This window comes from Orbicella franksi, chromosome 8 (genome assembly GCF_964199315.1).
Source record: "Orbicella franksi chromosome 8, jaOrbFran1.1, whole genome shotgun sequence".
NCBI lineage: Eukaryota > Metazoa > Cnidaria > Anthozoa > Scleractinia > Merulinidae > Orbicella > Orbicella franksi.
In genome coordinates, this window is record NC_138152.1 from 27,887,218 (window position 1) to 27,901,603 (window position 14,386).

The window sequence follows — 14,386 nt, forward strand, 5'->3', positions numbered from 1 at the left end:
TGAACATGATTTTATAGGGGATGGAAAGAATGAGATCGGCCATGAATAGCAGGAAATGAACACAATACACATGAATAGGGGAACAGATGCTGAACACAGAAACCGAAAAGTTTAATTCGTGAGTAGATATGAAAATTTCACCAACTGCAGCTGAACTGACGGAACATGTGAGCTAAGGGACGCTCCCATATGCAAAGATGAGGGCGAAATGGGGAAAAAATATAAAAATAAAAAGAACGCAAGGCAGTGATTGCCGTGCTTAAGAGGTTGAGGTTGATTGAGAGGTAAGGGGAATGCTTTCCAGAGGGCAAGGAGGAGACATCGGCGGGACAGGACCTGAGGGCTTTTTGGACAGTATGTGTTAAAAAAACGACCAAAACAATAAAGTTGCAGATGGTAAAAGCAAGACAAAGGTAAAATTAGCACTGTAAACAAACTCTGGTGGGAAACTTGATGAATGTCCTTGATATCCTGTTGTACTTTTTGTAGCCGACGGGTCAAATCTTAGTCTAGGGTGTCATAAGTGGTATTGAGGGACTGAAGAGTCGAATTATCAATGCGCAACGGTGTAGGAATGACAAAATTGGGTATGGGAGATGTAGTGTTATTTTGGAAGGGGAGGGAAACCCAAGGTACGAACTAAAATTGCCCGTTATGGAACAAAGGAAATTGAAAACTCAGTCGCTTGGGGCAACGTCCCCACCCGGTATGTTGGTGTGAAAACCATACATTACATGGGAAATGATAAATGTGGAATGGCAGTAACCTTAATAACCTTGAACCCTTGTTAGTACGAATAGAAATGTTAAAACTGGTGGACAAATAATAACGCCCCCCGAGATGAACAAGTAGTCTTAAGTTATGACACTTGGGCAACGGGGAATGGGCATGGTGAAAAGAAAGCTTAGTTTGGGGTGTCCACTTGAGACCAAGCCACAACAGGTTTTCCACAGTGGACAGGACATCAGCTGGGCACAGAAGTGGGGTTTCTTCTTTGAAGCATAGGTCTAGCTCGGCTTGTTTGAGAACATACCTTTTGTTATCACAGGTCAGTAAAACCAGATCATGCCACGTTATTGTTCCGCCAAAACAGTTGCCGTTAATTTGATAAGACGATGGGACTAACGATTCCATTATGCAAATAGCAGTACCTTGATCCAATGTTACAAGAGTGAACAAAAGATGTAATTGAAGGTTTCTGGAGTTGACAAGGTGGTAGTCAATCAAAGGCTCTGAGCAGTGGAAAACCATCTCTTAAAGCGTCAAGAGTGTTTGCAGGGAAGGGACAGAGGCAAGCTTGATTGACAAATCGGCAGTCAGAAAGCGAGGAAGGTCGGCATAGCTAACCCAGTTCTTGCGAGAAATGTGTGCCAGATGTCGTAAAAGGTCATCAGTCTCAGTTAAGTATAACAAAGAGGTCAAGGCTTTGTGTACTTCCATTGTGTACAGGGAAATAAACTCATGATTTGAAAATGCACCCATTGTGAGAGTGCCAAATATCACTCAACTTGTGATAAGGATGACCAAAGCTTACAAAAATTAGTTTCTGGTTATTACTCAAGCCCAGTCGCCAGATTTTCTTGAGGTGTGAAATGTTTCAAGGTAGAACTGAGAACTCTTTTCTACTTGCACTTAGCTCAATCAGTTTATTTTATTTACCAGTGGTGAGGAAGTGGTTGTGGAATAATTTCAGCCTTTTGAGGTTTGTCAGGTTGCTAGTACGTGTTGGTACAGTAACTCTTTCCATATAATTAACTGACAAGTCAAGTTCCTCCAATTTAGTCAAGTCAGGAACGGCTTCAGGGATCAATGACAACCTTCCTATGCTCATATCAATACTACAGTTTATTGAGATGTTTCATGTGTGATGATAAAACTGTCAGTTTGTTGTTTCCCACATCAAGCTCTTCCAGTTCCTTCATGTAACGGTAGGTTTTTCCTTGTGGGCGTACGGGAAAACGGGCGAACTTCGAACTTGAGATACGAGACGACTGCGACGAAACTTGCGGGGAAAATTAGACTCAAACGGGGCACTCGCTTGCAAGGAAGAGCCGTTACACTCTAGGGTACCGGGATCTAACCACGAACTGGACAGACAGCAACAACTCGGCTTGGTTCCAACAGCAATTTATTCTGAATTAGTTTGTAATCGAAAAAGCATAACAAGTTCGGTTGTTTATATACGATTTGTACAAGCGTCTATTGTTAACAGAGTATAATAAGAGCGCAAACACCAGAATGTGAAAAGTGATTACAAGTCCTTTGAGGATAGCGCAACCTGATAAAAATTCTAACTTAACTTTCCGAGTTATTGTTAAAAGTGTTCGTTGCTTGGCGGAGAAAGTTACAATTAAAATTATACTAAATTAAAACTACCGAACGAAATTAAAACTAGTGAATAGCTGATAAATTTTGAAGTGTTAACGAGCGGTTTCTTGCCGACCGATCGCACCTCAAATATATTAAGAAACTAAAACATTAATTAAAGAAACTGGATATGTCAGCAAATATATTCACAATTAAAACGCCATAAGTCAGCGACCAACAGGTAGTTAATTAATCCTATTCAAGTGAACAACAGAGGCGAGATCGGCAAGAGACTCATTTAGTAAAACACTCCGAAAACTAAATTAAATACTGAGAATATGTAACACATTTTAGAAATGCGACAAGCGCGGAACTCTTAAGTAATTAGCTACGGTAATAAACCAAAACAACCGCTATTACTAAAAATAAGTGACACAAAAAGTTCGGAAGTTAAAAGAACCAGCTATTATTTTAAATCACGCCTTTTTGTAATTTCGAATATTACATGAACAAAATAATAGTTCAACAGGTTATTTTTGGCCAAATAGGTGCTGTTGGCTTTTGTGTGTATTCTTTTAACATGCTAACTATGGAAACATCAAATTGAATAAATATAATTTCAACAAGCGAAGCGAATCCCAAAATGTAGTTACACAAAGCGAAGGGAATCCTAAATATAGTTAAACAAAGCGAAGCGAACCCTAAAATAGCTAATACTAAAATTAAGCGAAAAGACTATACGTTTAGGTGAATAATCAATACTAAATTGTGAAGAGGCAAAACACAATTATCCTGTTGCATGAAACGAATAAACTGACTAAGAAAGAGATATACAGCTGACAATACGCAGCAAAACGAGATATAATGTTCTTACGGTGAATTTCCAAAGTTCCTTACAATTTCCTGGTAACACTCATACGGCCTTAATTTGAGCCGTCCGCGGCGATTTGGAGATGGGAGTTAGGCCAAATGTTGGTCCTCCATCCATCTGGCAAAGGCCAAGGCCTTGGAAACGGTGGTGGCCGTTTCGTCGGGGTTTAGCCCTGTGAGACATCGAGCAGGGGGGCAATCAAGGTCCTCCAAGTTTTTGACCAACAGGGGGACTGGCACCGGCGCCAGGGCTAAGGACAGCGTGGAGAAGCGAGTTAACATTTCGTGGCCTTTCGTCTAAAGAACGATCGACGTAGGTACTGGGTGCCCCACTTCCAATGCGTTGAGAAGCGCATCCTGCAAGAAAGTCAGGAGCGCTGTTTCAACGGCACATTGTGGCAATCCAGCGGAGTTTAGGTGCCAGCCGTGTTGTGCGGACTGGACTCAGTAGGTCAGTAAGTGATCGGGGTCGTGAGCCAAGAGGTCAGTCGACTCAAATCGGCGTAGCTGATACAAACCGGTCCTCATGTCGACTAACACCAACGCCTTGTAGAAAAAATCTCCACCGGCATGGTGAAAGCCATCGGCCTGGGCGATGATTGGTAAACAAGCCATGGGTGTAAAAAGAGAACACTTGAATACACAAGGACAGGAACTAACGATTCTGGCGAGATCAGGAACAATTGTGGAAAGCCTCGACAAGATCTGTGGTTTTATAGCGGTTAATTTGAAGGTTACAAAATAGGACCAAATTGCAAGCAAGGATAGACAAAGGCTTGGCCAGGGACTGATACCCTGCCACATACAGAAGTTCAATCTCTTCGCAAGTCTTTGGACTTCTACAGGTTGCCTCGTCCATCATGTAATGTAGCAGATATGGGGTTAAATAATCTTCCAAGATAAGATACTGGGCCACAGTGCAGATTTTTGATTTTTTAAATGGAACCAAAAAAGGGAAGTTCACAATTAGGTTTTGCTCCAAGACACAACACAGCTTCTTGTCTGTACTCTGTTCTATGAATAGTCACAAGTTTTTTCCTGGAAAAAAAGGGCATGTAAAAATTACATAGTTAATTACCAGCCTAGATTTGGATAAGTGAGTGGGGTTGGAATTTTGAGGGGACTGCATTCATTTAGATTGTGAATGTAGCTAATTTCCCTCTCTCAAGTTATGTGTTTATTGCTTGAGGTATCATTGGAATTAATGCCAACAAATTTGATGACCATACTGCTGGCCTTATCACTACATGATCAGCTATCGTAGAAGAGTTCTTCCGTGGTGTGATCTTGAGGCACTCCAGGAGAAGTCAACGAAAACCTGTGGACATAGAGTCGGTGCTATGCTGCGAATTCACTGTCATTGCCATCCCAAACTTCGTCAGCTAGAATCTGCAGGGCCATTGTATTCCCTTTTTTAACTGCCTTGCTGGCTGGCTTTCGAGGGATCAGAACATAGATTTTAATAATAAAAAGAATGCGAATGACCTGATAGCTATTTGTCTTCAAAATGAAAATTAGTGAAACGTCATTGCACACGTTCAGGTGTACAAACAATCGGCAATGTACAAAAAAGAATTCCTAGTTGTTAACTGTAAAGGAGCTCCTGTTGGCTTTTCTATATTTTCTTGTCGGTTATAATGTTTCCTTAAAGCTATTACATGCATTCTGAATCCTAACAATGAACAGATTGGTGAACAAAACTAGAAACAACAAGTTCCCTATCACTAAACCAAAATACATTTTAAAGGCTTGGAAGCAAGCAACTCACAATATTTCAAAAACGACACTAAATATTAACTTAAAATAATAATAATGCGGTCACGGTAAAGAACGGTTGAAACTACTTCACCTCTTGCTCTGTAGCACTCCTCCCACCTTAATTCGAGACCTCCGGGCAGGACAAAGAACAGAATTAAGAGTTCAAAGTTCCTTGTACAGCCGTAGATGTTTACCTCGAGAGGTCCTTGGCCTTTAACGGGTTTGCCTTCCAACTGGGTCGCTATCCAGCCCCTCCGTTAGCAGCCAGGTGCTGAAGAGTCCGGCCTTTTCCTGGGTGAAGAGCGGTCCAGGATCTGCAGGTTCCAGCTGCTTGGCTGTGTGGCAAGCCACGCCCTCCAAGTTACGGACTAGGAATGGGCAGGGCAAACCAGGGACATTGACAAGGTGCATTACTAACAATAACAATAACAATAACATTTATTATTTGTATTGCGCCTTTTCTATAAAATACTCAAAAGCGCATCACAAAAGTAATTAATAACTAAAATTTTACAAATCTTCCTATCAGAATCATAAAAAATATTTAATTAAATGGGTAAAAGATAATTACAAATGAAGATATAGATATGCTAAGATAACTGAAATGATTCCTTAAATAAAAATGTCTTAATTAAAGTCTTAAAAGATTCTAAGCTCGTTGCTTCGCGCGCAGACCTTGGCAGCTTATTCCATAGGAAAGGAGCAGCTACCTGGAAAGCTCTGTCTCCCAATGTTTACCAGAAGTTGTCATTTCCAACTTGGAAACCGTCGCATTCCACAACGAACGAAAGAGCGGACATTGTTGAAAATACTAGTGATGTCTTTTGCATACCTTTCACCCACATGATAACCTGGGCTGGAGCAACATCTCCCCGTTCGGACAGGTCATAAAACGCCCCCAGGACGGCATGCATTAGCACTGGATGGGCCATTGCCTGTGCGAGGCCTGCCGAGGCCAGGGCGAGACCATGATGTAATGTCTGGAATCAATATGTCCGTAAGGCGTCTGGTCCTTTGGACAGTAGTGAGTTAGTGTAGAAGATATGGTAATAAGTCGTCCTCGTACGGCCCCAAACCACGGCCAGGCACTTTAAGGAGAAGTTGTCATTTCCAACTTGGAAACCGTCGCATTCCACAACGAACGAAAGAGCGGACACTGTTGAAAATACCGAGATAACACGGATGAAATAGCGGTGTCAAGAGAAAAAAAGTGAAAGTGATCTCAAATGGACCCGATTTTATAGGGGATGTAAGGTTTGGACATGAATAGGTGAAAATGAATACAATACACATGAATAGGAGAGCAGATACTCAACACAGAAACCGAAAAGTTTAATTTACAAGTAGATATGAAAATTTTAGGAACTGCAGCTGAACTGAGGGAACACGTGGATAAGGCGCACTTCCACACACAAAATGAGGGCAAAAGAAATAAATAAAAGAACCTAAGGCAAAATTTTTTTTGGCCCAACGGAATTTCCACATATTTAGGAAATTGGTGTGACTAACAGAAAGGGAACATTATCCCATAAATAGAAAGTAATAAAACTCCATTACTAAAAAATAGTTCAGCTGGCTAACTTCCGAGGAAACTAATAAAACTTCATTACTGAAATATAGTTCAGCTGGCTAGCTTCCGAGCAAGCGGAAATTAGATATTAGTAACGAAAAGAAACTCTAATGACCTGATAACGACCTTTTTTTCTTCTAAATGAGAGTCAGTGAAATGGCATTGTATATGTTCAGGTGTACAAAGAATTGGCAATGTACAAAGAAAAATGATGACTTAAGATTTCTAGTTGTTAACTGTAAAGCTTGTTGAAGCGACCTTTGGGGAAATTAGCTGATCACTCCAACACTCTTTGTTTGGTTGCTTCTCTTTTTATTTCCACTATTGATGACTTGGGTACAATACTCACAACGTTCTCTTACTTGTTGCTCTTGACTGGTTACAGCAATTACTACAACTACAAGGAGTTAATTCGTCACGTTCCTTTTAAATGGACAACCACGTCATCCATCAATTCAATGTCAATCTGTCAATTAGGCTAACGTAATATCATGCGCAGTTCAAATAAGGTTCTATTGCGACTGCGCACCAAGCTACTTAGCATATTTTCCTTCGAGGTTATTGAGGTTGACTAAAACGTTTTCTACCTTGATTTTAACCGACTATTCTAAAGTGGCTGACCTAAATAAGGTAACGTGAGCAATATAAAAGTTACAATCTTCGTTCTTACCGATTAAAAGTTTAGGATAACACTAAGTTGAAAGATAAACGTTGTTGTTAAATATTTCATACAACATAAGTGTTACAAGAAATAGGTTTACAAACTCCCAGCTTCGTGAGCGGGATTTCCAGTTAAAACTATCCATCTCATTAACTGGACGTGCTCTTGGTACAAACATCCTCTAATGAGGTGCCGCTGCTATTGTTAGGAATCTTTTCTTTATTTGGGTAGAAGTGTGAATTAGGAATAAATTAATTTAAACATCACTATCAAACTCCCTGAAAAGGTCAGTAAAAGGGGCAAGGTTTGACTGAAAAATTGGACAGGAGACTGAAAATAAGTTAAGGAGTCTAACGCGACTAATTCCAAAAAGAGCGCTTCCAAAATCCAGATTTCAATTTTTACTTCATTTTTTCGATCGACACCCGCGAGTAAACAAACGAGTTGCTGGACAACGCAGCTAAACCGAAAACATGCAGTGCAGCAACGGTGCTCGCAGAAAATGAATCTACCAAGGCATCCTACCAAGAATCGGCTACAAATTATTGAAGTAGACACTACATTTTCAAAATAGTTAGATTACATGGCACCATTTCCAGTTTAACAACGGTCAAGTAATTTACGCATATTTCACTGAAGAACTAGTTCCTAGGAAACGCAGCACCTGCGTACACATCAACAACGATAAGAAAGGCAACATTTTTTACACACCTAAAATATTCCAATATTATATTTCGAATGACCCAACACCTATTTCTCAAAACATTACCATTAACTTTTTAGCCATTATCACAACGAATAAATATGGTTGGGAATTTATATCTTGTTTGCATTTTTATTGTTTTACTCCTGTTGGCTTTTCTATATTTTCTTGTCGGTTATAATAATACTACCTGAAAGTGATTACATGTATTCTAAATCCTTACAATGAATATATTGGTGAACAAAACTAGGAACAACGAGTTCATTATTACTAAACCAAAATAGATTTGAAAGGCTTGGAAGCGAGCAATTCACAATATTTCCACAACAATACTCCATATTAACTTAAAATAATAATAATGTGGTCACAGTAAAGAATGGTTGGGACTACTTTACCTAGTGCAGTGTAGCATTCTTCCCACCTTAACTCGAGACCTCTGGGCGAGGCAAAGAATGGAATTAAGAGTTCTAAGTTCCTTGTAAAGCCATAGATGTTTACCTCGAGAGGTCCCTGGCCTTGAAAGGGTTTGGTTTCCAACTGGGTCACTATCCAGCCCCTCTCTTAGCAGCCAGGTGCTGAAGAGTCCGGCCTTTTCCTGCGTGAGGAGCAATCCAGGATCTGCAGGTTCCAGCTGCTTGGCTGCGTGGCAAGCCACGTCCTCCAAGTTACGGACTAGGAATGGGCAGGGCAAACCACGGACGTTGACAAGGTGCATGACTAGTGATGTCTTTTGCATACCTTTTACCCAGACGATAACCTGGGCTGGGGCGAAATCTCCCCATTCGGGCAGGTCGTAAAATGCCTCCAGGATGGCATGCATTAGCACTGGACAGGCCTTTGCCTGTGGGAGGTCTGCCGAGGCCAGGGCGAGACAATGGTGCAACATCTGGAATTGATAGGTCCCTAAGGCGTCTGGTCTTTTGGACAGTGGTGAGTTAGTGTCGAAGATATAGTAATAAGTCGTCCTGGTACGGCCACAAGCCACAGCCAGGCAGTTTAAGAAGTTGTCATTTCCATGTTGGAAACCATTGCATTGCACAATGAATGAAAGAGCGGACAATGTTGAAAACACATGAAATAGTGGCATCAAAAGCAAAAAAATTAAAAGTGACTTGGTCTCAAATGGACCCGATTTTACAGGGGATGTAAGGTTGGGGCATGAATAGGGGAAAATGAATACAATACACATGAATAGGAGAGCAGATGCTCAACACAGAAACTGAAAAGTTTAATTCACGGGTAAATATTAAAATTGTAGGAACTGCAGCTGAACTGAGAGAACACGTGGATAAGACACACTTCCACACACAAAATGAGGGCAATAGAAATAAACAAACGTAAAGCAATATTTTTTTTTGGCCCAACGGAATTTCCACATATTTAGGAAATTGGTGTGACTAACAGAAAGGGAACATTATCCCATAAATAGAAAGTAATAAAACTCCATTACTAAAAAATAGTTCAGCTGGCTAACTTCCGAGGAAACTAATAAAACTTCATTACTGAAATATAGTTCAGTTGGCTACCTTCCGAGGAAATGGAAGGTACATATTAGTAATGAAAGGAAACTCTAATGACCTGATAACGACCTTTTTCTTTTCTAAATGAAAGTTAGTGAAACGGCATTGCACATGTTCAGGTGTACAAAGAATCGGCAATGTACAAAGAAGAATGATAACTTAAGATTTCTAGTTGTTAACTGTAAAGGAGCTCCTGTTGGCTTTTCTATATTTTCTGTTCGGTTATAATAATACTACCTGAAAGTGATTACATGTGTTCTAAATCCTAACAATGAATATATTGGTGAACAAAACTAGGAACAGCGAGTTCCCTATCACTAAACCAAATTACATTTTAAAGGCTTGGAAGCGAGCAATTCACAATATTTCCACAACAACACTAAATATTAACTTAAAATAATAATAATGCAGTCGCGGTAAAGAACGGTTGAAACTACTTCACCTCTTGCTCCTTAGCACTCCTCCGACCTTAATTCGAGACCTCCGGGCAGGGCAAAGAACAGAATTAAGAGTTCAAAGTTCCTTGTAAAGCCGTAAATGTTTACCTCGAGAGGTCCTTGGCCTTTAACGGGTTTGCCTTCCAACTGGGTCGCTATCCAGCCCCTCCGTTAGCAGCCAGGTGCTGAAGAGTCCGGCCTTTTCCTGGGTGTAGAGCAGTTCACGATCTGCAGGTTCCAGCTGCTTGGCTGCATGGCAAGCCACGTCTTCCAAGTTATGGACTAGGAATGGGCAGGGCAAGCCAGGGACATTGACAAGGTGCATTACTAGTGATGTCTTTTGCGTACCTTTCACCCACATGATAACCTGGGCTGGGGCAACATCTCCCCGTTCAGATAGGTCGTAAAACGCCCCCAGGACAGCATGTATTAGCACTGGAGAGGCCATTACGTGTGCGAGGCCTGCCGAGGTTAGGGCGAGACCATGGTGTAATGTCTGGAATCAATATGTCCGTAAGGCGTCTGGTCCTTCGGACAGTAGTGCGTTAGTGTTGAAGATATGGTAATAAGTCGTCCTCGTACGGCCACAAGCCACGGCCAGGCACTTTAAGGAGAAGTCGTCATTTCCATGTTGGAAACTGTCATATTCCACAACGAACGAACTAGCGGACATTGTTCAAAATACAGAGATAACACGGATGAAGTAGTGGTGTCAAGAGAAAAAAAATTGGAAGTGACTTGATCTCAAATGGACCCGATTTTATAGGGGATGTAAGGTTTGGACATGAATAGGGGAAAATGAATACAATACACATGAATAGGAGAGCAGATACTCAACACAGAAACCGAAAAGTTTAATTTGCGAGTAGATATAAAAATTTTACGAACTGCAGCTGAACTGAGGGAACACGTGGATAAGGCACACGTCCACACATAAAATGAGGGCAAAAGAAATAAACGAACGTAAAGCAAGAATTTTTTTTTGGGCCCAACGGAATTTCCACATATTTAGGAAATTGGTGTGACTAACAGGAAGGGAAAACTATCCCATAAATAGAGAGTAATAAAACTCCATTACTAAAAAATAGTTCAGCTGGCTAACTTCCGAGGAAACTAATAAAACTTCATTACTGAAATATAGTTCAGCTGGCTAGCTTCCGAGGAAACGGAAGGAAGATATTAGTAATGAAAAGAAACTCTAATGACCTGATAACAACCTTTTTTTCTTCTAAATGAAAGTTAGTGAAACGGCATTGCACATGCTCAGGTGTACAAAGAATCGGGAATGTACAGAGAAGAATAGTAACTTAAGATTTCTAGTTGTTAACTGCAAAGGAGTTCCTGTTGGCTTTTCTATATTTTCTTGTCAGTTATAATAATACTACCTGAAAGTGATTACATGTATTCTAAATCCTAACAATGAATATATTGGTGAACAAAACTAGGAACAGTGAGTTCCCTATGACTAAACCAAAATAGATTTGAAAGGCTTGGAAGCGAGCAATTCACAATATTTCCACAACAATACTCCATATTACCTTAAAATAATAATAATGTGGTCGCAGTAAAGAATGGTTGGGACCACTTTACCTAGTGCAGTGTAGCATTCTTCCCACCTTAACTCGAGACCTCTGGGCGAGGCAAAGAATGGAATTAAGAGTTCTAAGTTCCTTTTAAAGCCATAGATGTTTACCTCGAGAGGTCCTTGGCCTTGAAAGGGTTTGCTTTCTAACTGGGTCACTATGCAGCCCCTCCGTTAGCAGCCAGGTGCTGAAGAGTTCAGCTTTTTCCTAGCTGAGGAGCAATCCAGGATCTGCAGGTTCCAGCTGCTTGTCTTTGGGGTAAACCACGTCCTTCAAGGTATGGACTAGGAATGGGCAGGGCAAACCAGGAACGTTGACAAGGTGCATGACTAGTGATGTCTTTTGCGTACCTTTCACCCAGATGATAACCTGGGCTGGGGAAACATCTCCCCGTTCAGGTAGGTCGTAAAACGCCTCCAGGACGGCATGCATTAGCACTGGACGGGCCATTGCCTGTGGGAGGCCTGCCAAGGCCAGGGCGTGACCATGGTGCAACACCTGGAATCGATAAGTCCGTAAGGCGTCTGATCTTTTGGGCAGTAGTGAGTTAGTTTCGAAGATATGGTAATAAGTCGTCCTGGTACGGCCACAAGCCACAGCCAGGCACTTTAAGAAGTCGTCATTTCCATGTTGGAAACCATCGCATTCCACAACGAACGAAAGAGCGGACATTGTTGAAAACACAGATGAAATAGTGGCATCAAGAGCAAAAAATTGAAAGTGACTTGGTCCCAAATGGACCCGATTTTATAGGGGATGTAAGGTTTGCACATGAATAGGGGAAAATGAATACAATACACATGACCAGGAGAGCAGATACTGAACACAGAAACCGAAAAGTTTAATTTACGAGTAGATATGAAAATTTTACGAACTGCAGCTGAACTGAGGGAACACGTAGATAAGGCACACTTCCACACAAAGTGAGGGCAAAAGAAATAAATAAATAAAAGAACCTAAGGAAAAATTTTTTTGGGCCCAACGGAATTTCCACATATTTAGGAAATTGGTGTGACTAACAGGAAGGGAACATTATCCCATGAATACAAAGTAATAAAACTCCATTACTAAAAAATAGTTCAACTAGCTAACTTCCGAGGAAACTAATAAAACTTCATTACTGAAATATAGTTCAGCTGGCTAGCTTCCGAGCAAACGGAAGGTAGATATTAGTAATGAAAAGAAACTCTAATGACCTGATAACGACCTTTTTTTCTTCTAAATGAAAGTTAGTGAAACGGCATTGCACATGTTCAGGTGTGCAAAGAATCGGCAATGTACAAAGAAGAATAATAACTTAAGATTTTTAGTTGTTAACTTTAAAGGAGCTCCTGTTGGGTTATCTATATTTTCTGGTCGGTTATAATAATACTACCTGAAAGTGATTACATGTATTCTAAATCCTAACAATGAAAATATCGGTGAACAAAACTAGGAACAACAAGTTCCCTATTACTAAACCAAAATAGATTTGAAAGGCTTGGAAGCGAGCAATTCATAATATTTCCATAAAAACACTTAATATTAACTGAAGACAATAACAAGAACGGTTGGGACTACTTCGCCTATTGCTTCGTAGCATTTCTCCCACCTCTCGAGACCTCTGGGTGAGGTGAAGAACAGAATTAAGAGTTCTAAGTTTCTTGTAGATGGTTACCTGTGGAGAACAGTCTTTTTCCTCAGGGGGATATCCGGCCGACGTGATCGCAGTCCAGCCCCTCACTGAGCAGACAAGTACTGAGAAGACGAGCCTTCTCCTGGGTGAGAAGTGGGCCAGGATCCGTGGGCATCAACTGTTTGGCTGTTGGGCAAGCCACATCCTCTAACTTCCGAACGACGAACGGGCAGGGCAACCCAGGGACATTGACAATGTTCGTGACGAGGGTGGTCTTTTCCTTACCCTTCACTGAGATGAGAACTTGGGCTGGTGCAAGATCTCATTCTGACAGGTTGATAAACACCTTCAGGACCTCATGCATTAGGACGGAAAGGGCCATTTCTTGTGGGAGGCCTGCCGATGCCAGGGCTAAACTATGGTGCCTTGTCTGATACCAAAACGTCCTTAATGCTTCGGATCCTCTGGACAGCAACAACGTGGTGTCAAAGAGGCGAAAGTACATGGTCCGCAGGGCCACAAGACACTGCCAGGCACTTCACTGAGAAGTCCCCATCTCCCTGCTGAAAACCGTCACATTCCACGACGAATGACAGAGCTGACATTGTTGAATTACAGTAACAGATGAAATAGCAGCGTAGAGAACGAAGAAATTGATAGTGACATAGGTCTCAAATGAACGCAAGTTTTATGGGGGAAGTAAGGTTTGGGCATGAATGGGGGAAAACGAATACAATACACATGAATAGGGGAGCAGATGCTGAACAAAGACACTGAAAAGTTTAATTTGCGAGTAGATATAAGAATTTTACGACCTGCATGAACACGTTGATAAGGCACACTTCCACACATAAAAGGAGGGCAAAGGAAATAAATGAATAAAAGAACGTAAAGCAGTATTTCTTTTAGAGCTTAAGAGGTTGAGGTTGACTGAGAGGCTAGAGAAATGGTTTTCCACAGGGTGAGGAGAGGAAGTCGGCAGGGCAGAGCCTGAGGGCTTTTTGAACAATATGCAATAAAACACGACCAAAACAATAAAGTTGCAGATGGTAAAAGCAAGACAACGGTAAATTAGCACATGAAACAAACTCGTGTGGGAAACTTGATAAATGTCCTTAATAACCTGTCGTACTTCTTGTAAGCGACAGGTCAAATTTTGGTCAAGGGTATCATAAGTGGTATCGAAGGACTGAAGGGTCGAATTATCAATGCGTAGTGGGGTAGGAATAACAAAATTGGATACGGGAGATGCATTGTTATTTTGCAAAGGGAGGGAAACCCAAGGTACAAACTGATCGTAGAAACACAGCTGCTGAAACGAGTCCTTTGAAAAGGAAAGGAATAATGACATAGATGTGATAA

The 14,386-nt window shown here is 41.1% G+C and overlaps 1 protein-coding gene across 3 annotated transcripts in view; it reads left to right on the forward strand.

Moving 5' to 3' along the window:
* LOC145494359 (neurochondrin-like) overlaps positions 1-14,386 on the forward strand; it is a 46,762-nt gene that overhangs the window by 28,512 nt on the left and 3,864 nt on the right. Inside the window, exon 3 of one of the 3 annotated variants that reach the window (XM_081473803.1) lies at positions 7,599-8,061. The exons of 1 other annotated variant lie outside the window; for it this stretch is intronic. In XM_081473803.1, coding sequence (XP_081329929.1) covers positions 7,599-7,740 — 142 coding nt within the window. In that variant the 3' untranslated portion in view covers positions 7,741-8,061. One more of the 3 variants, XM_081473804.1, reaches the window with a different exon arrangement.